Below are 27,870 nucleotides of genomic sequence, written 5' to 3' on the forward strand. Positions count from 1 at the left end.
GCGGTTACTTGATAGCTTGTGTGAGCTGCACTGAGTAGCTACGTCTTGACTGACAGCTTATGTGAGCAGGCCTGTTGATTAGCTCGAGAGCGAGCAATTATGAGATATGAGATTGAGGTAGCATTAGCTACATATGTGACACTTAGTGTGCAAGATTCCTAAGTATCCGACTAATGGGTCACGAAACTAACTAATATTTCGATGAAGGCAAGCACACCTATCGAATAGTAGTATAGCTATGATGAGTCCGGAATATCGTATCCACAATGACTAAAAGTACTAGTAATAACTATCTTTCTATTATTTAGCCTAATAATTAAAGGAGGTTTTTTAATATAAAATTAAACTAATTAACTATGAACGCGATAGAGATCGAATTGGGAAAATACTTAAGAAAACGAATGAGAGAGACAATACCCAGGAAAGAATCCACCTAGACTTCACTTATTATTCTGACTCTGAATCAAACGATTTATTCCCTTGTCTTGATCCGTAGAAAACCCTAAATTATATTAATATCTCTTTTGAGACTAAGAACAACTAACTCTAGGTTGATAATTGAAATCTCTTTCTAATTAAAACCCCTATCATCGTATTAACTCGATCTATGGATTCCCCTATTAGATTTGACTCTAATCCAACAGATTTATGTTGTCCTATTTCTAGGATTGCAATCAACTCCGCTCAATTATGCTAGATCTACTCTTAAACAAGGACTTTTGCTCTATTGAATAAGCACATCAAACTTGGATTAATATCCTGAAAATATTAAGGCAATGATAACACATAATTAAGAACAAGAACAACTATTTATCATATAATTCAGATAATTAAATAATAAGATCCATCGTAGGTTTCATCCTCCCTAAGTATTTAGGGAGTTTAGTTCATACTTTAAAAGGAAAACACCTCAAATTTAAAATAAAATAAAAAAGACATAAAAAGCCCAAATAAACTTCGAGAAAAATTTGAATGGAGATCTTCAATCTTGAAGTGGATCTACTTTCGAGATGATTCCAACGGCGTTCTTCGAGTAATTTTAGCTTTCTACTCCGTGTGTCCTCTATGTCCTCTTCTAGGGTGTATTTATAAACTTTAGAATGCTCAGAAACCCTAAAAATTAGCTTTTTCTCCGTGTTTGAGAAACAGGGAGCGATATTGACACGGGATGCCACATGGGCATGTGGCTAGCCCGTGTGGCTCACACGAGCGTGTGCTCAACCCGTGTAGAAAAATTAGCCCGTATTGTCCGTTTTTGACCCGTTTTCTACTCCTTTATTCCACTATACTCTCCTAAGTATAAAACATGAAATTAAAAGATTAAAAGCATTAAATTCACTAAATTAAATAATAAATCATCCAAAAACATGTTAAGAATGGGATTAAAATGTGTTACTTTTATGGTTTATCAAATATCCCTACACTTAAGTGTTTGCTTGTCCTCAAGCAAAATCCTCAACTCACAATTAAAATTAACATTCTCAACTCATGATTCTCATCAATAATGTTTTATCATAATTCACAAATAATCACACATTGATAATTCAACTAAAAAAGCCCTACAGATTCAAACAATCTAAGTCATACATTTTTTTAAGACATGAAAACATAGGTATCTCCCCTTATCTAAGTAATTACATTTAAATCAAAATCGACAAGATTTTACATCCTCACTAAAGATTCACTCAAACCGCTTAAAGTGTTCAAGGTTCAAAAAATAATTGAGCACTCAAAAGTCAATTATGAAAAGTCATTACCATAGGCTTGCATGAAATCAAATCTCCACCACTGTAAAATGATATGATACACAAATCAAAAGGTCTTTAAAGGGTTGTAACAAGGCTTGGGTTAAAAGTGTGGATAAAAGCTGAAAAATAAGGTTCGAATGAGATCGAATTTATAAATTACCTAACTAGAAAAATAAATTAATACTGAATAATTACATCAATCAAAATTATTAAAGAATAACACGAGCTTCTTCTTAGAATATGAAATTAACTACTTAAGCTCAAAAACATAGAACTAGTAATAATCAACATAAATTTACTTTCTTTTTTTTTCACTTTTTTTTTAGAACAATGGATAATAAGAGAAAATTTAACAACTGAAACAAAAGAACATAATTAAGCAACTAACCAAATCAAATCTCGACAAAAAGGGAGTCAAAAAATGGGAAACAATTCTCAATGAATCAAAAATGAGTTATAGGTTAATATTAATGGGTAAATCAAGAAACAGTTTGTTAGGCTTAAAGAGGGTTCACTAAGGGTTAATTATAAAGGTAGGCTTATGGGATAAGTGGGTTAAAACCTAGGTGCCTTTATCATCTCAGTATATCAAATCAAAGGTGTGGTCTCGACATGTATAATCGAAGCAAGTTCTAGAATAACCAATCAGTATTGACACACTCATAACCAATAATAGAGTGAGTAAGAAAAGTGTATGCTCTAAAGGCTCAAAATCTCACAAAAATTATGGTTTTTTTATGTTAATCTTGCAAATCTCAAACTTCAAGGTAAGACTTCAATTTAGGGAAACAACCAAAAATTTTTAATTCTGAAAATAAACTTATCATGCTTGATTCTCTAGTGTCTTAAAGTTTAAACAATCAATGCACAATTACCTATGAATTTAATCTAAAACATATCAATAAGAATCATAAATCGAGGAAAAATTCATTCTAACAGTACTATGAGGAAATTACTTAAGTACAAGGCATAATTCAGGGTTTCAAATAATCATATAAATAACCTCCCCACACTTAAGATTTATATTGTCCCCAATGTACAAAGAAATATAATCATAATATAAACAGAATATCATAAGAGAGGGAGAAAGCTGAAACTACCCTGAATAATGGATGAAAGTCCCAAAATAGTAAAAAGCGAAATTGTAGATAAATGTAAAAGGGGTGCATGATTCTGAGCAACTGATGAGAAGATAAACACAAATAATAAAGAGGAGAAAAGGATTAAACTCGATTAGGAACAATTATTAAAAAGAAAAATAAAGTTCAAATTATAAAGAGAAAATAAACATAAAAAGAAAAATTAAAAGAAAAGAAAAAGAAATCTAAAGACAAATGGACTTAATGGTCCTCATCATCAGACTGATCAATGTCGTGAGTCGGCGCTGGAGAGGAGAAGTAGAGATGCTGGCATATTTTCTTTAGAGTTGCATCGATACTATCGAACCTCTAAAAACACTATGCTCAAAGCGAGTAAATCACTCGGAGAGGTCCGCGAAGGTCGCAGTAGAGTGAGTAGAGTGGTGACTCGAAGGTGGTGGTGGAGGTGGATCCTAGTGGTAGGGAGGAACATCATCAGTGAAGTCCTCTAGGTCATGCTAAACGTTAGACTGGAATAGTCTGTATTGAGGGGGGTCTACTCTACGTTGCCGGTCGATCATCCTCATGTGGATCATGCTCAAGATGCCCTGAGGGGACATCTGACCGACTAGGATAAGTGTCGAGGACTGCTCCAGTGTGTCGAGAAGACTGAAGTTTCGAGCGAGACGAGTCACGTAAGGGCCTAGACAGATGGGGCCCTTCTTGTGGCACTCAGTTTAATGGTGAAAGGCGAGGGCGATGAAGTACGCCAAATCAAAAACATGTCCAACAGCCATGCTCCACAAAAAATAGGCGTCATAAGTACTAACTACTCCTGTGCTCTCTCTCTATCCTGTCGAAGTATGAGCTAGGAAGGCGTGAAGAACCCGTAGGGCTGGAGAGAGAGACGTCGCCTTCAAGCCACTCGTGTCTTAGTTTGTCAGGCCGCCCGTGAGATCAGTCCAACAGCGCGAAGGCGAGTGATGGATATGCCGATGAAGCTGAAGAAAGTCCTTAGCGCTCATGAACTCCTCTGTGTAGAGTCTCAAAGCAGCACCGAACTCCGGGACACTCATGTGTTGCACTAACCCGCCAAGGCAAAAGGTAATTGTGCCTGGCTCGTCATGGACCGACATGACCTACTAGACCGAAAATGTGGCACTGAACTCTAAGCTGAACTTCGTGTAGGTAGGCTCGATGATGGTGAAAAACCTATCCTACGGGGCTATCATAATAATCGCGCGCACATCATTAGCCAAACGGGTCTGCTCCAACACAGCCCAATCAATGCAACGACCCAAACCGAGTGGTCGCACTCGATGAAACTGGTACAGATCCTCTTAGAGGCCCGCCGAAAATTGGAGATAAGGGTGGCGAGCTTCGGCGGATGCGCTCGAGGAGGAGGTCCCACCAGGGCCCTTCCACTTTTTCGAGGCAGGGACGGTGACTTTTGATTTGCCGCATGTGTTCGTCATAAGAAACCTGAAAAAAATAAAATAATTTATCAATGAAGCAGCATCAAATATGCAAACTAAGGCAAAGAAGGTAAAATCCAAGTGGTAAGAATCTGATTCTAAAGCCATCTAGACGAGCATCTAATTATTCAAAACCATGAATTTAAGCGACGGATAAGCCAACTAGAAATACAAAGATCATAATAAAGATATTAGAAGCGAAAAGAAAAAATTGAGAGTAATCCTAATAAGAATAAAAAAATACTAACACAAAAAACAATAATAAAAAACAAATAGCACGAGGAGAAGTAGAATCAGTAAATAGAATAGCAAATACTAATGAGGAAGATAACAGTGAAAATAAGAATATGTAATAATAAGAGAAATAATAAATAGCTAAAATCAATACGTAATAATAAGAGAAATAATAAAGAGCTGAAATCAATAAAGTAATAAATGGAAAAAAACAAGATTAAGGAAAACAGTCATAAAGACATCCAAAATAATAATAAACTACGCAGTAGCATGAAGAATAATAAACTAATAAGAAAAAAAGGCATTAAGAATAAATAAATCTAATAATAAACAATAATAAGAGTGAATAAAAACAGTTAAAACAAATTACATGTGGAATATTGCTTAATAAAATAAAATAGAGTTAGATCAAAATAATTAATCAAGATATCCAGAACTTCAAGCGAAAAGTTAATAGTAAAATAAAATAAATAATAAAAAATAATTAAAGAAATAGGTAAAATGAAATAAGATTCATAAAGAAATAAAAATATAATAATAATAATAAAAGAAAGGACCGACGGCAGTATAGGTAGTGATCGGTGATGGGCTGGAAGACAGGGGAGGGCGTGGAGATCGGGTCTGGTGCAGGTGTGGGGTTGCCTGGCATTTTGAGGGGAAGAATGATGACGAGGAGAGAAAATAAAGGGAAAAAAAGGGGAGGGGGAAGGGCTGGTGATAGTTTTAGCGAGATGAGGGGTAAGGGGTAGTGGTCGTAGAAAGAGAGGAGAGGGGGGACGGTGTGGTGGTCAGAAAAGAGGGGTGGTTTTGGGGCAGTCGACGGGTAGGGTTAATAGGGATGAAAATTTTAAGAATAAGACAAAATTAGGGATTAAAATTAGGGTTTGGGGTTAAAAAAGGGGCATGGTCGTGTGAAGCCCTTTTCGGGCCACACGATCGTGTCACACGCCCGTGTGGTTCAAAGTTCAGCCCGTGTCAATTAATTTTTTAACCCAATCTTCACACAGCCTCAGAAATGCCTATGTGTTCAGGTCGTGTAGCTCACACGACCATGTCGCACGGCCATATGCAATCTTGTTCGCTTTTCTCAATCCCGTGTGGCCTACTACACGCCTATGTTATCTCACACACGACCGTGTGCCTTACCCATGTAGCTCTCTAACTTGTTTTAAAATTGAAAAACTTAGTTCCAGTTTTCACACAGTGTCGGCTAGGCCCGTGTGTCCAAGTTGTACGGTCCACACGGCCGTGTCACATGCCCGTGTAGACTCTGTTAGGCCATGTCTCTGTCGATATTTGGGAAAATTAAGCTCCAGGATCAACACGGCCAAGGACACGCCCGTGTGTCCAGGCCGTGTGGGTTATACGGTCGTGTCGCCAAGCCGTGTAACTTACTGTCGATTTTTTTAAATTTTAAAAATTAAGTCAAAAAGTCCACACGACCAAGGACACGCCCGTATGTCTAGGCCGTTTGAGGTACACGGCCATATCGTATGGCCGTGTAACTCATTATCGCACCCATGTTAAGTCACACAGCCTAGGACACGCCCGTGTGCCCAGGTCATGGGGGTTAGAAACTACATTTGAATGTTTAGTTAATTTTTAAAGAAATAATATGAAGTAAAAATAAGGAAATTAGCAATGTTAGTATTCAGGTTGCCGCCCGAGAAGCACTTATTTAAAGTCTAAGCTCGACTTACCTCATATTCACACAGTCACGGTGGTTTGCGGAGTTAAGTCTTCTCTTTCTCGCTGTCAATTCTTTCATTCAAATAAGGTTTAAGTCGAGTAATATTTAACTTAAAAGTACCAAAATGAGAATGAGTTACCTCGACTGTACCGTATGGAAAGACATTGAGTACCATGAAAGGAGCCGCTCCGTTTGTATTAAGCTCTGAAGTGGTTAATCGAGGGTCGGGTTTATCAAAAAATACCTGGTCCCCAACTTTGAAGTGGTTCGTTCCATCATTGTGCTTATCATGGCGTCACTTTGGTTCATCGTGGATTCTCGATATCTCCTTGACATGCGTCCGCCATTCATCTAGTTCATCGATCTGTAGTCTTCGTTCTTCATGACTCGTTCTGTTTTTGGCGTATGGACTAGAATGTGGCTCCATCACATTCTTTCTACTGATCTCCTACAAAGAATTTTTAGCCACAAGATTATTCATATTAACAAAACTCGTATAATCATTTCGATCACTAGATATCCTAACAAAATCACGAGCTTGGAGTTTAATTGTGTCATCACCTACACAAAATATTAACTCATCTGTACCAACATCTATGATAGTTCTAACAGTTGCTAAAAAGGGCCATCCTAAAATCAACGGTACGTCACTATCCTCATCCATATCTAGAACAACAAAATCAACTGGGAAAATAAATTTATCAATTTTGACGAGTACGTCTTCAACAATACCCTTAGGAAATCTAATTGTTCTATCCACCAATTGAATGCTCATCCTAGTTTGTTTGGGTTTCTTAAGACCTAGTTGGTTAAACATTTTGTAGGGCATGACATTAATACTAGCCCCTAAATCAGCCAAAGCATTATTAACATTTAAACTACCAATTAAACCAGGAATAGTAAAACTCCCTGGATCTTTCAATTTGTTGGGTAGTTTATTCTGTAGAAGGCTGAACAGACTGTATTTAGCTCCACGTGTGATGCATTATCTAAATTTCGTTTGTTTGCTAAAAGCTCCTTTAAAAATTTCACTGAATTGGGCATCTGCGAAAGAGCTTCAATAAACGGTAAGTTTATATGTAACTTTTTCAAGAGTTTAAGAAATTTATCAAATTGTTCATTTGTTTGGTCTTTCTTTGTCACATTTGGATATGGAAATCAAGGTTTATACTCGTTAATTACCGGTTTCTGTTCGCTGTGGCTCACCTCAACCTTACCTTTACTTACCACAAGTTCTTGTCTCGGTTCTGGTTCTAACCCTTCCTCATCTCTTACAGTAATTGCATAAAATTGTTCTCTTGGGTTTGTTTCGGTATTACTTGGCAAGCTACCTTGTAGTCTTTCTGAAATCATCTTAGCCAACTGCCCTATTTAATTCTCGAGCCCTTGAATTGACGCTTGTTTATTTTTAAGTGTTGTTTCAATGTTTTGGAAGCGAGTTTCTGACACCGAAATAAACTTTGTGAACATCTCCTCAAGGTTCGGCTTTTTCTCTTGTTCATAAGGTTGTTGTTGAAAGCCATGAGGGGGTTGTGGTCTCTGGTTTCTTTGACCACCCTAAGAGAAATTGGGATGGTTCCTCCAACCTACATTGTAAGTATTACTACAGGGGTTATTCTGAGGTCTAGAATTGTCACCTATATAGTTGACTTGTTCGTCTTCTGTGCTAGGGTTGTAGGATCTTCTGAATGGTCCCCTCCTCCATTTGCGTCGCATTGCATCATTGGATGTACTTGCGTAGAGCCATATAAACCATCAATCTTTTTATTTAAGAGCTCTACCTGGTTTAATAACATGGTGTCCGCGTTGAGGTTGAAAACACCAGCGGCTTTTGTCAGCTTTGTCCTCATAACTTGCCACTGATAATTATTTAGTGACATCTCTTCAATGAACTTATAAGCCTCCTCAGGTGTTTTATTATTTAAGTTACTGCCGGCGGCTGCATCAATCAGTTGTCTAGTTGAGGGGCTCAAACCATTGCAGGAAGTCTGAACCTATAACCATAAGGGTAACCCATTGTGAGGGCACCTTCTCAATAAATCCTTATATCTCTCCCATGCATCGTATAGGATCTCTAAGTCCATTTGCACAAAGTAAAATATATCATTCCTCAACTTTGTCGTCTTGGTAGGCGGAAAGTATTTCAACAGAAACTTTTTGATCATTTGCTCCCATGTAGTGATGGACCCTCGTGGTAGAAAGTTCAACCACTGTTTAGCTTTATTCCTCAATGAGAAGGGAAATAACCGAAGGTGAATGGCATCATAAAAAATGCCATTAATTTTGAAAGTATCACAGTACTCCAGAAAGTCAGCCAAATGAGTATTTGGATCCTCATCTTGCAAACCATCGAACTGAATAAATTGTTGGATCATCTAAATGGTGTTCAGCTTCAGTTCGAAGTTATTTGCAACAATAGCAGGTCTCACAATACTCGATTCAGCCCCTGCTAAATTAGGCTTGGCATAGTCATACATAGTATGAGGAGCAGGATTCTGATTTACAGGATTCGCGGCAACCACAGAAGGTAGCGGATTATTCTGATTTTCAGCCATCTCCTCGATAATATTGGTATCGTCATCTTGCTCTTCCTCTATATATTGTAGACTCTGCCTTATTTCTCTACGATTTCTGTGAGCTGTGCTTTCAATTTCACTATCAAATAATAGAGGTCCTGACGGGTTTCTTCTAGTCATAAACTAAAAGAACCTGCCAGAAGCAAATAAGAGAAAAAGTTAGTAAATTAAAGTAAAAACAAAATTAAAAATTAAAAAAATGGCTGAAGTAATAAATATTAAGTGTTCCTAATATTTTAATCCCTGGCAACGGCGCCAAAAACTTGATGCGTCACGAAACTAACTAATATTTCGATGAAGACAAGCGCATATATAGAATAGTAGTATAGCTATGGCGAGTCCGGAATATCATATCCACAATAACTAAAAGTACTAGTAATAACTATCTTTCTATTATTTAGCCTAATAATTAAAGGAGGTGTTTTAATCTAAAATTAAACTAATTAACTATGAACGCTACAGAGATCGAATTCGGAAAATACTTAAGAAAATCAATAAGAGAGACAATACCCAAGAAAGAATCCACCTAGACTTCACTTATTATTCTAACTCTGAATCAAACGATTTATTCACTTGTCTTAATCCATAGAAAACCCTAAATTATGTTAATATCTCGTTTGAGACTAAGAACAACTGACTCTAGGTTGATTAATTGAAATCTCTTTCTAATTAAAACCCCTATCATTGCATTAACTATATCTATGGATTCCCCTATTATATTTTACTCTAATCTGACAAATTTATGTCGTCCTATTTTTAGGATTGCAATCAACTCCGCTCAATTATATTAGATCTACTCTTAAACATGGACTTTTACTTAACTGAATAGGCACATCAAACTTGGATTAATATCCTGAAAATATTAAAGCAAGAATTAAGAACACATAATTAAGAACAAGAATAAGTATTTATCATATAATTCAGATAATTGAATAATAAGATCCATCGTAGGTTTCATCCTCCCTAGGTATTTAGGGAGTTTAGTTCATAATGTAAAAGGAAAACATCTCAAATTTAAAAAAAACAACAACAAGACATAAAAAACCCAAATAAACTTCAAGAGAAATTTGAATGGAGATCTTCAATCTTGAAGTGGATCTGCTTTTGAGATGATTCCAATGGCTTTCTTCGAGTAATTTCTGCTTTCTACTCCGTGTTTTCTCTAGGTTCTCTTCTAGGGTGTATTTATAAACTTTAGAATGCTCAGAAACCCTAAAAATTGGCTTTTTCTGCATGTTTGGGATACAGGGAGCTATTTCGACACGGGATGCCACAGGGCATGTGGCTAGCCCGTATGGCTCACACGGGTGTGTGCTCAGCCTATGTGGAAATGGTTTTGGTCGTGTGGATCCTTAAAATCAACCCGTATTGTTCGTTTTTGGCCCGTTTTCTGTTCCTTTTGTTCCTCTAAGTATAAAACATGAAATTAAAGGATTAAAAGCATCAAATTCACTAAATTAAATAATAAATCATCCAAAAACATGCTAAGCATGGGATTAAAATGTGTTACTTTTATGGTTTAGCACCGACATTATTATTCTAAGTGGTTCACGGGTATGTTAAGGATGAGAATAAGTGTGAATTTGTTATGAGATGGTACAGGTATGTACTTGAAGCTTATGATTATTAATTCGTGAAATGACGATTTCAAGGTAAGATGTGATGGAAGTGAATTATGATCATGAGATTATGGTAAATTACGTTATTTTATGTTATATTACTTTCATGATTAATTTATGGTAAGGTTGCTTATTGCTTCATACGAGCTTAATAAGTTATATAGCTTACTCTGTTTTATTTTCAATGTTTTATAGTGTCACCAAGCTAGCTTGGGATTGGAGATCATCGAAAGTCGCATCACACTATCAAACTGTCTTTGGGGTACTGATGATTTAAAAATATTTAAAAAGTATGGCATGTATAGGGACTTGGTCATTTTGTTATATGTGTCATTTGATTTGGCCAAATGTATTGGCTTATATTTGTTTAAGGTGATTTAGGTATTTAGCCATGTAATTGGCTTATTTTGGCTAAAATGATTGTAAGCCCATTTATATAAGTATATGTGTTAAATGCCTTCTTCTTCTTTTTATGTGTTTTGCGATGGTTGCTATATGCTTATTATGGTTAAATGACTTGTTGTGAAATGGATGAGACGGGCCCTTGGGTGTGCTAGGAAATCTAAGTAGAATTTTGCATGATGAAAGTATTCATGTTGATACTTGTGAATGTGAGTTTGGTATGAATTGATTTGGTAAATTATGCTATAATAAATATGTTAAGTGTTGGTAATGAATGATAAGATTTAGCCTTGATTATGGATGGTTTGGTTGCTTAAACATGCCATGGATTATGCCTTTGAAATTGTATGTGTGTAGATGTAAATGAGGGTGACAAATGGCTTGGTAGATAGCCTTTATTTTGTCGACACAGGTAGACACACGGGCATGTGTCTAGGCCGTGTGTGACACACGGTCTGCCTCATGAGCATGTGTTCTGGCCATGTGTCCCCTGCACCTTAATTTTGAGAAACAGAATGCTCAGAATTGAGCACACGGGCAGAGACACGGGTGTGTGTCTCAGCCGTGTGAGGGACACGGCCTCAAGCACGGGCGTGTGTCCTGACCGTGTGAAGTCTACACCTATTTTATGAAAACTAAATTAACCACACGGCCTAGCACACGGGCATGTGACTTGCCTGTGTGACCTCAATTTATTGATGCTTTGCAAAATAGAAAGTTACACAGGTTAGGGACACAACCGTGTGTGACCACACGGCCTACCCACACGGCGTGTCCCAAGCCACACGGGCATGTGACCCCAGTTTGTAGCAAAAATTTTCTAAGTTTTGTAAAAATTTCCTAAGTACTCGGTTTAGTCTCGAACCACTTCCAAAGCATGTTTTGGGCCTCATAGGCTCGTATTAGGGACATTATGATTGAATACAAATGGTTTTAATCTGGATGCAAAATTTATGACTCGGTTTGTATGTTTAGTTATGATAAGAGCCCGGTAATGCCTCAAGCCCTGCTCCGCCGTTGAATACGAGTAAGGGGTGTTACACAATAGTAGTAGATGCACTGATCTCTATAGGAGTATCAGTAAAATAAAGCCTACAGGAATTTTACTCACCCTTCCATAAATTCCTCCCAAGCAGCTCTAGAAAGGAAGCGAATATCAAAGTCCAACTGAGCACCCATGAAGTGAATGAGAGCATCGAAATTCACCTTTCGTGCATCGAAGGGATGACAAACTACTTAGGCATGCAGCAAAAATTTGACTTCAAATCTGGTAAGTAATCTTGAAAGCTTTGCATTGTATCAGCCTTATATTTTTCCAAGGCTTCTTTATGGCTCTTCTCTAGATTATTCGTAGCAAATTTATGCTATTTATCCTTGGCTTTCATGGTTGCCTCTAAAATAGTCTTCTCAGCTCGCACACCCTTAATCTTTCCATGCAATTTTTCAATATCTTTTTCAAAGAGAGTGAGACGATCTTGTAACCTTTTTATTTTGATCCACTAATTTTCTGTTTTCTTCATCCAATTGCTTGTTTAGTTCGCAAGCCCTTTCGAGGTGCCCATGGTGGATTGATAAGCATTCTCAGATTCCATCCTCCTTACCTTATCTTTATCAATACCCTCAGCGAGCCCCACACTAACCATAATAGCTTTAGTCAAGTTCACCTAAAGAGATAGTATTAATTCCTTCAAGGATGGTTTCTTCATGCAGCTAGATGATGCAAAAGGACAGACATGCTCTTTTGCTTTTTGAGGCATAGAATCTTTCAACTTTCTACTTACCTTAGTAGGGCAATAAGGAAATTTTTGCATACCCAAGTGCTCGCGCCATGAAAATAATGTTTGTGTCTCACCACCAGTAAACATGAACTTCATTGAACCTTCAGGAGGGCCATGTTGCACAATCACACCAAAAATGTCCTTAGTTAGTAGTCTTGGTGGAGGTGGAGACCCAGGAGGAGAAGGAATCATAAGAGGAATTATAATAGTGGCCACCACATCACCAGCTGTTGCAGCACTATCCTTTCCTTTCTTTTGGCAAAGTTCCCTTATAGGGTTACCCTTATCTTTGTTGCTTAGTACAATATTAGCAGCTCCAACAGTAGTCTTATGTTTCTTTTAACTACTTGCACTTCCTTCCCTAGCAAAAGCACCGGAGGGACCTCCTCGCACATTTTGCATAAAAGATCGAACGCCCATGTATTCGTCGATCTCCCTAGATAAACTTGTTGATTCCTTTGAGCTCTCTTCAACAACACGAGTTGTACTTGCATCACCAAAAAATATATTATTAACACCAACAATAATCATCAAGGGATTCGCATCACTTTCTTGATCCCCTGCAGGTTTAGAGGACCACGGACGAGGCTTTAATTTACAAAAGGTATAAAAATAATTTTTAGGCTCTTCCTTCTTCCCTAAGAGAAGAAGCTGTTTGGGTAACATTGTCACGGTGTCTGCACCATTGTTGTCATCAATTGGCCGTCATCCATTAGGGCTCAAATCTACAAGACAGTGGTGAAACATATTCTTAACAGTTAACACCTCTTCCAGATTCAGTATGCGACCTCAACGAAGCCAATAAAATTAAGCCCACCCCACTTCTAATATAATTTCTCGTTTTTGCAGGCATACATTCTTACTTGGTATCAATCACTCAGTTGGAAAATCAAAACCAATTCCAAACTTATACTTTAATCGTATGTATTTACAGCAATTCAGTCGAAGGTTTGGAGACCAGTTGAAAATAATTGATTCCATTCCCTCACGAGGAGTAAAGTAAAATAGGCCCGCAGAACCTCCTCGATTACATGCTTTGAGTTGGCATAAATTCTGGAGAACAAAAATCAACGGTGCCTCCTCTCATCGACCACGTTCGATGAAATAAGCCAATACAACCCACCATGAAAAACTAGATAGCTGTGCCGGAGTTATCCTATATTCATCCAGAAGATGGAAAAAGAAAGGGTGGAGTGGAAGATGAAAACCCACTTCTAACACGTGTAAAGGAACCAGAAAGCTTTCCATCAGTGGTGTCACTTAATCGACTCAACCCTTAACAATTGAGAAGTCATAGACAAAGTTGGGTATTTGAATTCCCCGAGCAGCCAATTAACGACTCATTTCTTCGTGCTTGGTGGTACATGCATATGATTTTGTCTCCATGAGAGCGTTCACTTCACAACATTATGAAGGCTCGCTCCCTGAACTACCACAGTTACCTTGAACACTATGACCACCTCCTCTCGACCTAATCATCGTGCGCAACTAAACCCAGAATAATTACAATGACAATTTGAAAATTTTAGGAAATTTACCATTAAATCACAATTATCTTTCTCAACAGCAGCTTCTTCTCAAAATTTTCAAATCTAAACGGTTTGATATTTATGGTTAAGGTAACCTCCCTTTTAAAAGAATTTTACACTTTGATGATTCGTGTATCCGAGAATGAAGGAACAATTAGCTGTATATAGTTGTACCTCTCTTCAACACGTGGTTTAGTGTATATGATAATCTAAAGCGAAAAGCACATGTGATAAGTTTCTTTCTCAAAAATCTCTCACCTCGCGAAGCCAAGTTCTTAGAAGAGTCACTTTATAACTCTTCTTTGAACTAGGTGGGGACAAATTGTTATGGTGCTCGCCATTATCAACTAGTTACCCGGTTACCCAATTGGGTCCCGATCCGTAGCATGCATGGTTCGCATCTTGGGTTCACACGTGAGGTGTTCGTATCCTTTCATGAGTTCGTACGATGTGGGTTCGCACGCCATGCAGGCGAACTCACACATAGGAAACACGTGTTAATCCTAAAAAAGAGTACGTGTTGACATGCATGAGAACCTACCTACAACGTCACATCCAGAAACAGAAACAGTAATTATTTATAAAGAATTTAACCTTTTGAGGAAACTCACACAAAAATACTAACAAACCAATATTTTTTCTACATAAAAAAATTTGTATACAAATAACAGATTTTGAAGCCTTGCCAGTCATCCAATAATTTCAGTTGACAAAAAGGACAAATTTTCAAATGAAACCCAATGAAACAAAGTCAGATCTGAAGCACATGCAACATAAAATGAAAGCCTTCAACGAATATATTAACTTTCCTAAATATATTTTTTAAGAGTTTCCAAGAAAAAGGGTCAACTAAAATGGAGGAAAATTTATGGAAATTTGAGAAATTGGAAAAAGAAATATAAAAAACGGATCGAGCAAAATATAAAATCGTAAGTGAAGGGTCGATGCAATGAAAATTCTTTATGATTTTGTTCAGCATAAACCAAGATGGACCAAATTTATAATTAAGATAAAGGTTTTAAATTTTAATTTATAATGGAGATGAATTTGAGAATTAAATTGATATAATTTGTAAATATAAAAGGTAAAATTTATTAAATTATTTAAAATTAAATTTAAATTGATAAAATGTAAATATTAAGAATTAAATATGTTATTATACCAATTTAAAAGGAAGTGCCATGTGACTAGTTTTTATATCTTATTAATTTGTATACTAGATTTTATGCTCCCATAGTTAAATAATTAATTAATGATCATAGATTTTATATAAAAGTGATGTAAATTGAAGCTTATTAGAGTGCATGAAGTCTAACGTAGAGCCAAGACAGGTGTGAGATTGATTTTCCACCCTGGAATTAAAGCTTATTAAATTGCATTAATTTCTGAAAACGATTGCAAGATCTATAAGCTACATGGTTGGACTTTTTCTCTCTGTGCCTTCGTTTTCACTTAAAGGGCGCACAAGGCTCTAAAAAGTGTAACTCGCAATTCGCATTTAATTCCTGTGGTTTAAATTATTTTATATTTATTTAACAAAATAGTTTATTTAATATAAATGTTGATGTAGTTTATTATATTTGTTGTGACATGTTATTTTGTATAAACTATACTATTTTAAATTTATCCAACAAATTGATTGTACTAACTATTTTGGTTAAAAGGTAAAGGTGACATATATATCTAGTATCTCCATAAGAAAATTTATGTTAGTGTGATGAGTTAAAAAGGGATGTTTTTAAAAAAAATTTACATTAATATTTAATAATTTGATTTAATTGATGCATTTATAATAGTAGAAGAACAAATTATTTTAAATTAAAATATAGAGTAAATCATAAATTTAAACAAAATAAAAGAGAATTTTGATCATTATTTTCATTTTATTTTCTTCTCCTATGGAATCCAACATTGTGAAATGTAGTAGAAATGTAGTCTGCTGAAATTGATGTATTGGAGTGATATGAACATGGACACCGTCTTAGCCAGCCACGTACTAAATTTAGAGCTCAGACAATTCCCCAGGATCTTAAGTTTCGCCATCAAAATAGGTGACCCTTCAAACGTGGGGGAACAAGGTAGTTTGAACACTACACCGACATCGGTCTGCAAAAGCAACTTCAACAGAACTACTTATATTTAACACCCTCTATTGATTATCATTTTGCTATTACCAATATAATATAGCAAACTGAAAATTTTGAGAGAAAGTGAGCCATGGTGGGAACCTCAAGCTTCCATTTTTTTCCAGTTTTTTTACTTCTTCTTCTGCTGCTGCTTCTTTCTTTCTCTCACTTTAACAACAACCAATTCACCCAAGTTTTCACTTCTCTCTCCCCTTTTCGTCTAGAAGAGACCAATCACACAACCACGACACCCCATGTTTCCTTGGACGGGATTTTATCCACTTCCATGTACAAAAGCACTAAATACAAGGCTGCAACTATCAAAGTGAGCATTCTTATAATAATATATATCTGGTTTTGAATTGTCTGATCTGTAAATGATGATCAAGTCTTTTTGTGTATTGGCAGAAGAAGAGCAACCCCGAGAGGATTGAACAAGATTTGGCTAAAGCACGAGCTGCCATTCTCTAGGCATTTCAACAGCAAAATTTTACATTAGAGAAACAAGATACTTTTGTTCCAAGAGGATCTATTTACAGAAATGCATATGCATTTTACCAGTTAAGTACTAAATCAGACACAGCTATATATCTCATTCCAGAGGATTGGTACTAAAAAATTGGGATCAATTAACGTTTTCCATGTTATTGCACTTGACAGAAGCCATGCAGAGATGGTGAAAAGGTTGAAGGTGTGGACATACAGGGAAGGTGACCCACCTTTAGTCCACAATGGGCCATTGAACAATATATATGCGATAGAAGGGCAGTTCATGGATGAAATGGGGAGCAAGAAAAACCCATTCACGGCTCGCCATCCTGACCAAGCTCATATATTTTTCTTGCCCTTGAGTGTGACGGGAGTGGTTCACTATGTTTACAAGCCTATAACCACCGTTAGAGACTATTCTCGTGATCGATTGCAAAGATTAGTGACGGATTATATCAATACTGTGGCTGCTAAATATCCTTACTGGAACAGAAGCCGCGGTGCTGATCATTTTATGGTTTCATGTCACGACTGGGTACTGTGTTCCTTTGATGTCGCATCTTGAGACACACTTCGGAATTGTGTTTCGGGTCCGACAAGTCGGGTTGTGAGACTGTATGTTTGTTCATATCCAAAAATTTTCACCTGGGATTTCCTGTGTTGGATATTGCAGGCACCGGAAGTTTCACACGCAAATCCTCAACTGTTCAAGCACTTCATCAGAGTCCTCTGCAATGCCAACACTTCAGAGGGATTCAGGCCTAAAATAGACGTCTCATTGCCTGAAATTTACCTACCCTTTGGAAAACTCGGTCCACCGGATCTGAGCCGGGGTCCAAACAACCGACCCGTATTGGCATTCTTTGCTGGTTCACCCTATGGCTACATAAGGAAAATCTTACTGGAGTATTGGAAAGATAAAGACAGTGAAGTCCAAGTCCATGCTCAGCTTCCCAAGGATGTGAATTACACCAAAATGATGGGGCAAAGCAAGTTTTGCTTGTGCCCAAGTGGGTTCGAAGTGGCTAGCCCAAGGGAGGTGGAAGCCATTTATGCAGGGTGCGTCCCGGTCATAATCTCGGACAATTATACGTTACCTTTTAGTGATGTCCTGAATTGGAGCCAATTCTCGGTTCAAGTTCCAGTGGGGAAAATACCTGAAATAAAGACCATTTTGCAAGGGATACCAGATAGCAAGTACTTGAAGATGCATAAGAGGGTGAAGAGAGTGCGGCGGCATTTCGAGTTGAACCGGCCGGCAAAGCCCTTCGATGTAATTCACATGGTGCTTCATTCAGTGTGGTTAAGGAGGCTCAACTTCAGGTAGTCACCTTGATTTCTAACATGGGGAAGCCTTGCCTTGTGAAGGACTTGTTTTTGATTCAGTGCTTGTTTTCATTCGTTATGTTTTATGTATAGTTATGGACCAAATTTGGGATCAGCAAAGCGAAGAAACAAAATGTACTATAAGAACAATCTTTCATCACAAAATATAAATTACTATAAGAGCAATCTTTCATCACAAAATATAAATTACTACATAGTTTCACTTTTACATTTTTTAATTATATTTTATATACATCATGCATATTGCACTATACATACATTCTTCTTTTAACTTCTCAACATATATCTAATAAATATATTTCGAAACACTCAAACGATAATTAAATTATTTATATTATTAATTGAGTTGATGTATAAATACATCATTACTTCGTCTTCCTCAAGATAAGAGGTTGGCTAACAATAATTAGTCTCATTTCGTTAAAAAAAAATTTGGTTTGATAAAAAATATTAATTAGTCTACATGTCACCTCACACCCTGCGACTTGTTTCAAGATTTCAATAAAATTTACCTAATAACAAACATCATATCAGATAGTTCTAGAATTAATTTCGTATAGTGAGTTTAATTATGCCTACACGTCTGATTGCTTACTATGGAATTCTTTATGACCTTAAAAGATGATCACATATGAAGCCTCTCATCATTATTAAGAATACTATTCTAATAGAAGAAAATTTATTTTATGGTGACGGTTTTGAAAAAGTGTTTTTAAGACAAATAAGTGTTTTTAAGAAAAAAATAATAAGTATTTTCAACAATATTTTTATTGTTATATAACTATCAAGCAAATATATTTTTAAAAAAATTAAAAGTTCACTTAAAAGAATTTAATAGAAGAATTTTAACGGTAGTAATAATTGCACCTGAATTTTTAAATTAAAAATGTAGATAATTATATTCCTAAAAATAAAAGTAGGAAGGCTAAATTCCAATTGTATAAAGTATATAGGGATTTATAGCATACTTTAACTTTTAAATTTTTATATACTTTATAATTTGATACTAATAAATAATCAACCCAATGTAAAGCTTTAGTTGGAAACCATACTATTTTTTACGGACAATGGCAAGATTTATCCCTGTTCTTTAACAAAATTGTCAAATATGGTACTTGCACTTTTAATTTGTTCATTTTGGTATTTGTATTTTTTTTTGTCTATCGTCGTTGTACTCCAATCTAACAGTTTTAGTTTCAAACATAAAATGAAATATGGCATGTGAGCCACAGAGAAAAAGCAAAACATCCAAAACTTTAGGGACTTGCTAAAATTTACCCTTTTCATTTTGAAAGTCAAAAACATTAAAAGAGCTAATTTAGATATATATGTTAAAAAAATTGAGAAAGTGTGTCGTTTTCTTGAAAATTTAATGATTTACGTTGTTTTTAGAGAGAAAAAAGAAAATGTGTCCTACAAAGCGCGTTTGAATTGATATGCCAAAGAAAGCACACTCTGTGGGACGCATTTTCTTCCCTTTCCTAAAAATGCATCATATGTGGCTCATTTTCTAACACCCCGAAAGTTGCTACAGTAAGAAAATGATATATTATCTTTGATACAGTAAAATAAGAAAATAAAGTGAAAAAAAAAGGGGGAAAGTTTGAGTTATGTCAATAAAATCTGTTCAGGAAGTATATTATGATGTATTAATTCAAGAAAAGACTAAATCACAAATGTGAGAAAATTTTTGTAACCCAAGAGTAAATACTCAAAATTAAACGGTTAAAGTGTAAATATAAAAAAGTTGAAGGACCAATAGTGCAAATATTTTGAGGGTGGAAGGATCTAGAAACTAAGGAAAGTAGATGAATTAGGACCAAATTGAATAAGTGGAAAAAGTTAGATTCAAGGGAATAGAAGTTGGAGGAGAGAGAAAGTCAAATTAAAGTTTGGTTTCTAGAGAATAAGGTATGGATGTTAAGGTTTTATGTTCTTTTTAAGTTTAGTAGTGATAGAAAAGCATAAAAATTGTGTTAAAATAAAGATTTCTCATGAGGAAATATTGTGTTTTTGACATGTTGATGAAGAAAGAAGTTGAGTAAGTGAATCAAGTGGTAGGAGAAGAGAAAAACAAGAGATTTTGATAGAAAAGAGGTAAGTACCCATGAACTTCCTTGTTATTTAAGGATTAAAATGTGATCTTAGTAAAATAAGTGGTAATTAAGTAAAAAAATAAAAAAAATAGTGTAAAATAATTTATTATGTGAAGTAGAAATTTATAATAAAAGTATAATAGTTGGGTTATGTGCTAGCAAAAAATATACAAATAAATAAGTGAAATTATGGGAAAATGTGAAATTGTATGGAAATAAGGACTAAATTGAAAGACTTGAGATATACTTAGAAATTTGATGTGGAAAATGAGATAGTGGAATTAATTATGTAAATTAAGTGAGATGTCAAAGATAAATTGTGTAATAATGAATAGAGAACTTTTATGAAAAAACAGGTGATTAAATTGGAAAGTTATAAAAGTTTACAAGGAAATATTGATAATAAAGCACATAGTGAAAAATAAAAGAATATATGAATTTTGTAATCCAAACTACAATTATTTCCTAAGTTGTGGAAATTAAAGGTTAAATCGTAAATTTAAGAAAATTTATATTAAAAATAGAAAAGTGAAGTGCATAACACTCAGAATGAGAAAAATTGATGTTGTAGTGAATTTTGGAATATTAATAAGTATTGAATTATGTTATATGTGTTATTAAAAGTAAAATATATTGCTACACGAAATATTGTGCTAATGACTAAATTTCAAAATATATAAAAGTGATATGTGAAATACATGATAAGGATTATTAGTGAATTATGGATGAATATTGAATTTAGAAATATATATTACATGTATTAAAGATAGTGAAGATATAAGTATACGGATTATTGGTACAACGATTAAATTGTAAAGTATGTAAAAGCATTATGCGAAAAGTGTAAAAGTGATATGTGTGCATGATATAATTTGCGCAAGTAGACGAGATTAGAACCACTAGGATATTAGTGGCATGCCATTAAGGGACCCTAGTGCGCTCCTCTGTTTAGCACATTTGTGCTCTCTGTATAGCACTTTAGTGCTCTCTGTTCAATAGTGCATAATAATGCACCTCTGTATCAATTATGTATATCCTAAGTGTTCTGTTTAGTCTACTGGGCCTCTGCTAAAAAGGTAAACAATTTTCATTACAAGATAAAGATTTATCTCCGATTCATGTTTGAAATATTGAATTAAAAATAAATTGTGAAAGAAATAGTGAGAAAATCATGAAAATTTACACTAAATGGTGAAATATGATACATGTATAAAAAGAGTAGTAATTTTTATAAGTTGATTTGAGAACTTAAGGACTAAATTGTAAAATAAGTAAAAAGTTACAAATGAATATGATAAATAAACAAAGAAACGAGATATTGGAAATTAAGAAATTTAATAGAATTTAAATATCATGGATACTTACTAAGTCTTCACCGACTTAACGCGTTTATTTTCAATGCGTAGGTACAGTGATTTTGAAGAATTGTAATTGAGGTTGTGAGCATCCGTCTCATCACATCCCCAAGTGCCAAGAGGGTATGTTTCAAAATTTTGAATAGAATGGCATGTACTTAGGAAGATCAAGTGTGTTCCAAGTATTAGGGACTAAAATATAAGTTATAAAAACTTTATTTTTTTTATAAATGTTCAAATATATTAGTGATTAGCCAAAATCACCAAATATATTAGTGATTAGCCAAAATCACTTTGGCACCAAATATAATATTCCTATATCAGGTTCCTTGAGTTGAACCCAGTATAGGGTGTTACACATTTTAATTGGCAGATTAGTGAAAATGCCCCTTGTAGAACGCGTTTTCACTTTGCTAAAAATTGTTTTTTTCTTTGCAGTTTGAAATTAGATGTTTGTACATTTATTTTTTCCCGTGTTTTAGATAATCATTATTATAATTTTAAGGTATGTTTAAATTTACGATGATGCCAAGGAGTTGGGTGACTTTCAAATTTCATTTGGCATGTGAGCATGGAGTCATAAACCGAGAAGTTGGATTGTGTTGCAACTCCAGGTCCCAGTTGACAGTGGTTATACGATCTTCAATTGAAGTGTAACTATGGCTTCAATTTTACAAAGGTTATGTTGTCAAGGGATAGAGCATAAATGGGGTCGTAGTTGACAGTGGTTATGCGGGCATGACAACGAGTTTTTTATCACCAGGGGAAGATGTTATACACCATAGAAATAGAAGTACGATGAACAAAATGCACTGGCATTTTAGTATAATCAAGTAATTCGTTTTATTATAATCAAGTAATTCGTTTTAGCGTAAATGGGGCCTCCCTTGTAATTATATTTCAGTGGTATATAGCATCCTCTTTTGATGATGAAAAAAATCATTGTTGTGCCCACATAACCACCGCCAACTAGGGCCAAAGTTATGATTCGTCCCTTGGCAGCATAACATTTGTAAACTTGAAGCCTTAGTTACACTTTAACCCAAAATGATATAACCACCGCCAACTTGGACCTCAAGTTGCAATGCAATCTCAACTTCTCGGTAATGGCTTGATGCTCACACGATAGATGAAATTTGTGGGTCACCCGACATATGAAATCACAGTGAACCCAAACAAAACTTAAAACTAAGACAATGTCTCTCTCAAAGCAAGAGAAATAAATCTTTAGACCTAAAATTTTCAAAACGCTAGAGAAGAAAAACAATTTAGAGATAGGGATGAATAGGCTTAGGTTTAGTGCATTTATATAGGGAATGGGGAAAAATTATCCTGACAATCCCGAGTTATAGGGTCTAAGATGCATAAGCAATTAAGTTTGGCTGGGGTTGAAACCCCTAGAGGTAAAACGCTCCCTGCAGGAGGTGTTGTCATCTAACATGGCAGTGAAAATGCTTCTTGCAAGAGGTGTTTTCTCTCTGTATTTTTGAAGTGAAAACGCTTCCTATAGGGGGCATTTTTACTCAAAGTCCGACATGTCAGATGAAAATGCCACCTACTGAGGGTGTTTTCTCTCTAGGTTTCTCCAACCTAGGATTCCAAGGATAAAATTCAAGATTCTAAAAAACGCACTTATGGGGGAGCATTTTCTACCCGACAAAATCCTGGGTAAGAGCTTTATAAAAAGAGCGTAATACATGCATTTGGTTTTCCATACTAACATTTGAAGCAGATTATTAAAGGATACTTGGCATTACAAGCAATCAGCGTTGTCGTGCAAGCTTGAATTTCATTCCTATGTTGTTGACAAAGCAAAGGTAATTCGTTAAATTACGTGTAAGTTTGATTTTGGATAATGAGAACTACTTCTTCTTTTTTTTACTATTTTCTCAATTTTAAACATGTGGAACAGGGTATTTTGTTGAAGATTAGCAGATGAGTTAGAGTTGTTATCTATTACAACGGTCAAATTTGCGAGGCAAAATTGACCCCGTTTTTGTATCAACGTAATTCAAGGATTTGGCATTCAAGCGTAGCCTAATGTTGAAAGATTTTCAAACAATGATTAGGAAAAAAATGGGGATTCGAAGAAGGATTTCGAGCCTCAAATATAGATATCTCTCATCATATAACCCCATTAGATATGCCATCCATAAGATCAGGAGGGACAACGATCTGGAGCAGGTGATCAAATCTCATTACTCTAGTGGGAATGTTGTACTAGAGTTGTATGTCGACTTCGTCGAAGAGTACGAAGATGGCTCGAGCTCAATGGCATAGTGTCTACCAAGTTCCACTCTAAATAAAGAAGCTAATGTCCTACCACATAGTTGTGCTGTGGATTCACATCATCGTTGCAGAGCTCATACCAATACCTATCATAATCATCAGTAGTGGTGAAGCATTCATCGGTTTCACCCCTCAATGCCAATTTTGGGGGACAATCGGGTGTATTTGATCACTGGGTGTATGATGCACTTGCATGACGTTCTGTCAGTATCTTTGATTTTAACTTTGGCACGCTGATGTTCAACACCAATAACACTCATGCGGGTATGGCATCAAGTTACTGGGGTAGGTCAAACATAAGTGATTTTGGGTTTGACATCGGATTTAGAAGAACGGATGGTCTGCTCCCGACAACCTCAATCAGTAAGGGCACATCTCGACAATCTTAAGAGAATGAAGAATTGAAAATGATTTCGCGACAGATAATAACCCAGTGGAAGAGCCCCGATTGGATTGTACGAAAATTGTAATGATTTCAAAACCGGATCTCATTCCCACTGAACTAGAGGATGGTGGATCTGACGGTCAGGCTTCGAACATTGTTCGATGGGATGACTTGGGTTTCATGGCGTAGAAACCCCTACCCCACATGTGCAAACTCGATCTTACTACTAAGGATGGTTTAAAATTCCCAGACCTCATTTTGTAACACCCCACACTCGAGTCCTACGCCGGAACGGGATGCGAGGCTTTACCATACTTAATCACATGCATTCCAACGTTTTCGAATTAACAAGACTAATCAAATTTAAAAATTTAAATAAACTCTTTAACGAAGGCCTACGAGGCCTCAAACGTCCATTGAAAACCACTCAGGACCGATTCGGGTCCTTGGCTGACTTAAAAAAATTTACCCCTGAAACAAGGCACACGCCCGTGTGGAAGCGCAACACACCTATGTATTCATTTTGACACAGTCGTGCTGATGTGTCACACGGCCTAAGCCTCTAGGGATACGCCTGTATCCCACGCCTGTGTGAATTAAATTCTAAATTCGAATCTACAGGGGTTTTTCACATGGCCTAACACACACCCATGTCTATAGCCCGTGTCTCTCACATGGCCATGACACGCACGTGTCCTAGCCCGTGTCTAAAAATCTTAACATTCTATTTCTGACGTCTACATCTAATAAGGGGCTCATGGCCAAGGCACACGCCCGTGGCCAAAGGCTGTGTCCTCCACACGGCCGTGTCTCTGCCCGTGTGTTTACTACCATGCATTCTGACTTGAAATTTTTATGTGTAGGGGACACACAGCTGGACAACACGCCCGTGGGGCTGGCCGTGTGTCACACACGGCCTAGACATGCCTGTGTGTCTACCTGTGTGGACAAAATAAGGCTATTTACCAAGCCTCTTTGCCACCCTTACTAGCTCTAACTCACACAAGATCAACCAAACCAATACAAGCATAATATATAAATAACGATTTCAACCTCAACCATCTGAAATTTACATCAAATGCATGTAATAATAGTAATTAATATTATCCAACACTAATAGCCTATACAAAATGAATATCACATCCATTCTATGAGCCAACACATGTGGCTAATCTAACAAGACATAAACTAAAGATTCGAGTCCTTATACATGCCCAAAAAAATTCAAAACATTGGAAATAGCTATACCAAAAGCTTCAGGTGATAGTGTGATCACTGTCTCTGACGCTTATTGATCCCCAATACTAGCTTGATGGCACTATAAGAAAATGGAAAAGAAGTGGGTAAGCATAAAGCTTAGTAAGCTCACATGAAAATAATAAACAACATAACTCATAAATTAAAATAAGGCAAAGTTTCATAAGCTTAACTTTCTTATACACACTCTTACCATAAGTATTTAACATATCGAATTCTCTACTCAAGAGTTTTACGTATACACGTATACCAACTCGTAATACAATTGCATAATTCTCAACATTGGCTTAGTCGCTGAATAACTACTAACTTACCCGTTGAACACTGGGAATATTATTGGATACTCGGAAATCTTACACATAACGCATTATATGTAGCCACATGCTACCTTATTTAATACATCACATGATGGTCGTTCTCGAGCTAATCACAAGCCTGCTCACACAAGCTGACAGTTAAGATGTAACTACACGGGCTGCTCACACAAGCTGACAGGTACCCACAACACACGTAGGGTTACCCAGCCACTGGTAGAACGTACATGACTAGCACTCAGATTTATAAAATCACACATCACATATACAAATAAGCTCATAACCACATAGTTCCTAGTGACATGTCACTTTGTTTCCTAATTTTATTCCTAAAGTTCAAACGGGATTTTTCTCGTAGATTTACCTTCAACAAATTCGATCACATAAGCAGTTACATATTTTCCTGATAAAAGGATTACCATATAATCCCGCATAATAATAAAAAGAGTAATGTAACTTACCTTCAAGCGTAGAAATTACAATTCATGCATCAATTAAGCATTTACACATGATTCACATTGCATTATTTACACGTACACTTACATCGGTACAAAATTTGTAAAAACGAGTCTAGTCTTCGTACACCTTATTTTTTTTCTGGTCAAGGTCCGTTCCTCATTTTTCTTGATCTAAAAGGATAAAATTTCACTAGATAAGTTCACATAATCAACAATTCACATTATTGAAAAATTGACCATTTTGCCCCTAGACTTTTACAAAATGACCATTTTACCCCTAGGTCCAAAATTCGATTTTTATCGAATTTTCTTATTATCCAAGCCTAACTGACCATTTATCTATCTTATAAGAACCCAAATTTCAAATATTTCACAACATTACCATCTATTTTACAAACTTTGCAAAATAGTCTTATTAGGGTTTTCATGAGAAATCATTTCACCATTATGATTCATTTCCTTCCATAAAATTTCAAAAAACAACATAAATTATCTCATGGTAGAATCCTAGACTTTCAACCATTTTGCAAAAAAGTCCTCTCATTTGAAAGCTTATGTTGCAAGGGTTCTAAAAATGCCAAAATAATCAAGAAAGACCATTAAAATCACTTACTTGTGACGGCTACAAGTTGTTGGAATTTCAAGCTTCCAAAAACCCCATTTTTGCTGAAAAAATTTGGTGGAGAAGAAGGGAAAAATGAAAAAGATGATGGCTAGACACTAGGTAATATTTTACTACATATTAAGTCACCTAACCATTGACCATTCTAATTTCTTGTCCCCTATGGCCGACCATCAGCTACTAAAGGGTCTATTTGCCCTATAAAAACCATCAACTTTGGTTCTCTAGCTATTTAACACTTTTAGCTATCAAAATAGGACTTTTATACTTTATGCGATTTATTCCTTTTTCACAATTAAGCTCACAATCGCTGAAATTAGCTTATCCAAATTTTCATGCACTTATATAATCATACTATAAAATATAAAATAATATTAATTCTTTGACCTCGGATTAGTGTTTCTGAAACCATTGGTCCGATCAGACTGTTACACATTTATAAAAGACCAGGGCATGCGACTTCGTCTCTAAATTTTGCCCATTTAGAGGTTGGGATGGATTTTGACTCCAAAGATGGTTTTATGGACACAGTCAAGCGGTACAACATAATGGAGAAATGTGAGACAAAGTATATATTGTGCAGAACAAAATGTTAATGGAAAATCAAGGCATCCGTAAGGAAGAAGTTGGCATTCTAGACGATCAGGAAGTTTACTGCGTCACATACATGAATTGTAGCTGGTATACAAAAGAGTAACAACAGGGACTCAAATTTCATGGTATTTTTTTAAATCATTATATTACGTATACTGATCAATTTTTTTTTTGTCTTCCAAGCATGTCAAACGATCATCCAAAATTAGATTTGGATATGATTTCTAACTTTATATTACCCATGGTCAAAGCGAGCCTTAGGATTTGGTCCTTGTTTTGATCGCACACATCCATAGTGTGTTCGATTTCACCGTCCTACCACAAGGCATGGTTGACAAAACAGAAAGCGTTGGAGAAGATGCACAGTAGGTGGGAGAAATCCTATGATGAGTTGTGGTAATGATGTTA

At 35.9% G+C, this 27,870-nt stretch overlaps 1 protein-coding gene and 1 non-coding gene across 2 annotated transcripts; both read left to right on the forward strand.

Annotated features, from left to right (window-relative positions):
• The first annotated feature begins 8,236 nt into the window (after positions 1-8,236).
• Positions 8,237-8,343, forward strand: LOC121205157 (small nucleolar RNA R71). The gene has a single exon (XR_005900242.1). It is a non-coding gene; the product is annotated as a small nucleolar RNA R71 (small nucleolar RNA).
• Positions 8,344-16,211: 7,868 nt separating this feature from the next.
• Positions 16,212-18,270, forward strand: LOC107952685 (xylogalacturonan beta-1,3-xylosyltransferase). Its single transcript, XM_016887857.2, has 3 exons — positions 16,212-16,581; positions 16,665-17,280; positions 17,419-18,270. Exons 2-3 carry the CDS (start codon positions 16,930-16,932, stop codon positions 18,070-18,072), a joined length of 1,005 nt encoding a protein of 334 aa, XP_016743346.1. The 5' UTR covers positions 16,212-16,581; positions 16,665-16,929; the 3' UTR covers positions 18,073-18,270.
• Positions 18,271-27,870: the final 9,600 nt, after the last annotated feature.

This window comes from Gossypium hirsutum, chromosome A08 (assembly GCF_007990345.1).
Source record: "Gossypium hirsutum isolate 1008001.06 chromosome A08, Gossypium_hirsutum_v2.1, whole genome shotgun sequence".
In the NCBI taxonomy this organism is placed as follows: Eukaryota; Viridiplantae; Streptophyta; class Magnoliopsida; order Malvales; family Malvaceae; genus Gossypium; species Gossypium hirsutum.